The sequence below is a fragment of the Penaeus vannamei genome, chromosome 24, assembly GCF_042767895.1.
Source record: "Penaeus vannamei isolate JL-2024 chromosome 24, ASM4276789v1, whole genome shotgun sequence".
In the NCBI taxonomy this organism is placed as follows: domain Eukaryota; kingdom Metazoa; phylum Arthropoda; class Malacostraca; order Decapoda; family Penaeidae; genus Penaeus; species Penaeus vannamei.
Genome location: NC_091572.1, coordinates 23,139,864 through 23,142,901, shown reverse-complemented (window position 1 = coordinate 23,142,901; position 3,038 = coordinate 23,139,864). Strand labels below are relative to the sequence as shown.

At 33.4% G+C, this 3,038-nt stretch overlaps 1 protein-coding gene across 1 annotated transcript in view; it reads left to right on the top strand.

Moving 5' to 3' along the window:
* Positions 1-1,654, top strand: part of LOC113803545 (probable acyl-CoA dehydrogenase 6) — a 7,310-nt gene extending 5,656 nt beyond the window's left edge. Inside the window, exons 7-8 of the mRNA XM_027354330.2 lie at positions 348-475; positions 677-1,654. Coding sequence (XP_027210131.2) covers positions 348-475; positions 677-808 — 260 coding nt within the window. The 3' untranslated portion in view covers positions 809-1,654. The remainder of the gene's footprint in view (positions 1-347; positions 476-676) is intronic.
* The last annotated feature ends 1,384 nt before the right edge of the window (positions 1,655-3,038 follow it).

Below are 3,038 nucleotides of genomic sequence, written 5' to 3'. Positions count from 1 at the left end.
GTGCAAACATAACTAAAATCACAGTGGATATGGCATGTATGTCATCCCAGCACAAATAATTAAAGAGTAAGGGAATTAACAAATGTAGAATATGACTTGATTGTAATGCAAACATTTTAAATGTAAACTCAATTAATACAGATTGGAAATCTATATGGTATTTAGATAACTAAACTGGAGTTACTTTTTGGATATATTTCTGTGTAATACCCATTTGAAATAGAGGGTGATTATCAATATTATGGACAGATTTTGTTATGAATCTATTTAAAACGTGTAAGCATATATTCTTTATATAACAAACATTAATGATCTTTTTCCTTCCTGCATCTTTTTGTTATTTCCAGATCTTCTTGTGGCTGGCCAGGATGTTACAAAGTTAGCATCAATGTGCAAATTGAAATCTGGTCGTCTTGCCCGTGTCTTCACAGATTCTTTACTGCAGTTTTGGGGTGGCATGGGTTTTACCAATGAGGTTAGTTTATTGAATGCTTTTTGCGGACACATTGTATATTATAAAACTTGCAGAATATCATAGCAGGTGATATTCAGAGAAAGATAGTTTCAGTTTGGTGTTTTTGTGAGATACAAAGGGAGAAAGATTACTGATGAAAGATGAAGGATGAAGACCTCAGATGAATTCTATATCTTAATCTTTATTATCCTCTTTGAACAGGTGTTGGTAAGCCGTCTGTATCGAGACTTAAGGCTCTTTTCCATAGGTGGAGGAGCAGATGAGGTAATGTTAAGTGTCATCTGCAAGTACATGAACACTCTGCCTCATGTACCTTTGAAGAAGGTGAAGTAATTTCCTATAGCAAATGATAACAGAAACAACAACTGAATAGCAAGGAAATGAATTAGAAGTTAAATACAATAAAATTTAGGATGAGGGGGCTGTCAAGAAATTACAGATGAAATCGAAGATGAGTGCAATTGTATCTAAAATACAAACTGAATATAATGTTTATTACTTAACATATAATTGATTTCTCTCTTATTTTATAAACCTATTTAATTATTTTAACACATCAACATTAGTTTTTAATAGTTGTAACTGTATACTATGTAAATTCTGATATTTTATTCTTTTCTCTAGAATTGATTGGTACTTAAAAGTTTATTTTCTTTATTTTATTTTGTTCTTCGAAGAAGAATATATACAATATCCTCTTTGTTTTATCTTTATGATAAGCTGTACTTTATTTTCTTTGATGAACAGTAAACGTATAGAACAAGAACTCCGTTAGGATATATTTTAAGTGCAAAAGCACTGATTTACAATTCCAAAATGCCTCTCTGCTTGCAATACAAATAAGTCAGTATAACTCACCATTAGATCATTTAGAAAAGAAAATTGTAGCAGCTGCACTCTTGCTGCTAAAAGAAAAAAAAAATCTACAAGGCCATACACATCCATTCAGTTGCTGAAGACTTCTGCTAAGATTTTATGAAGTTAACCAATTCCATGGTGAGATTGCCTGCAACAGAAGTATTCGTTATTATGGTATAATAGATGGATTTTGTACAAGTGATGATTGCTCATAAAGATAGTTCAAATTAAATTTGATAATATTATTTATATAAAATTTTTATGAAGGCTTGTTTAATTTGAATTGCTGTAAGTGTAAAGAAATAAAAATATTTGATTTTATATTTCCAAAATCATGTTTCATATCCTAACATACACATGAATCCCTTACTAGTTACAAAACAAGGTTGCCATTTAGGATATTCTTGAGGTTATAAGTGAGGACTTTCATGGAATACACAAAGAGGGATGCAGTTGCTTGGTTTTGAACAAGACCAAAATAACATAAATTACACGAGGAATACTTTACAATGGAAAGAAAATTACTGTGAGTAAAGTTATATGCAGTGTCAGTTATTATTAAATTAATGTTATAAATCTGTCAAAGGCAGTGCGCACCATCAACAATAAATGGTTAAAAGGTAATGGTAGAAGTCATCGATTGGATTATCAGCAGAAAAATGTATTGAAAAAGAAGCAGAAAAAGTTCATTTATGACATAGGTTGCCAGTAGGCTTTCTAATTTAAAGTTCCAGATTATTGTTTTATTTGATATATTATCTTTTTTTTTTATCAGTTTGGATTGTCAAAAAATTATTTGGCTATTCCTGGTTTACAGGAAGATTAATTTTGTCTTTTGGGTCTTACTGATCCTAGGCAAGCCAACTATCTAAGAATCTCATTATGTTAGTTGTACAATTATATGTCACCTAATTTGTCCCACATACAAAAAATTATACAATTTTGTGTTTATAAAAATCTGACCTGCTTCTCATTTTCTGTATTCCTATTTGTTTGCAATGATAACTTATCACCTTTTGCAAGATATATGTTATTTGTCAGGTTTTATCTCCTTCATCTTTCTTTTATCAGTTAGTATATTAAAAGGTTCCACTATTTTCCCTTTATACATTTGTTTATTTTGTATAATTTTATTCCTGCTTGAAAAGCAGACTCCCTCTGCTTTTGTACAGGGTAGAATTTGGTGAACAAAGCCATGTAAGTGACTGAAAGAAAAATGTAGTCATATAAAATACTGCATTATGTAGGGTAAAATAAGTTTAATATTTTTTTATATACCATAAAATCTTTGTTAAAGTTAAGGGTCCCTGGGAGGAATGGTACACCCTGGTACTTAGCCTACATCCTAGGTGTACTATACAAAAGATGCGCCACATCATCGGTTACTGTTATCAGGACCACGTGATCAACCAATGGTTGCGCCATGAGACAGGCACAGGACCTGTTACCTGTACAATCCGTGATCGCCAACTCAGGCTATACGGCCCACTGGATTGTTTCCCACAGGATGATCCTGCTCATCAGGTTGTCTCTGCAAGAGTCAACCCTTGGTGGAGGAGGCCTGTGGACGACCTAGGAGGTCGTGGCTTGGGCAGAGCGATCAAACCTGTCGTGAGGAGCTCGAGATGGGACGAGTCCCTGCCTGGCGGCTTTCCATGAGGGACCGCAAAAGGTGGAAACAAAGGGTGGATGCGGCTATGCGCTC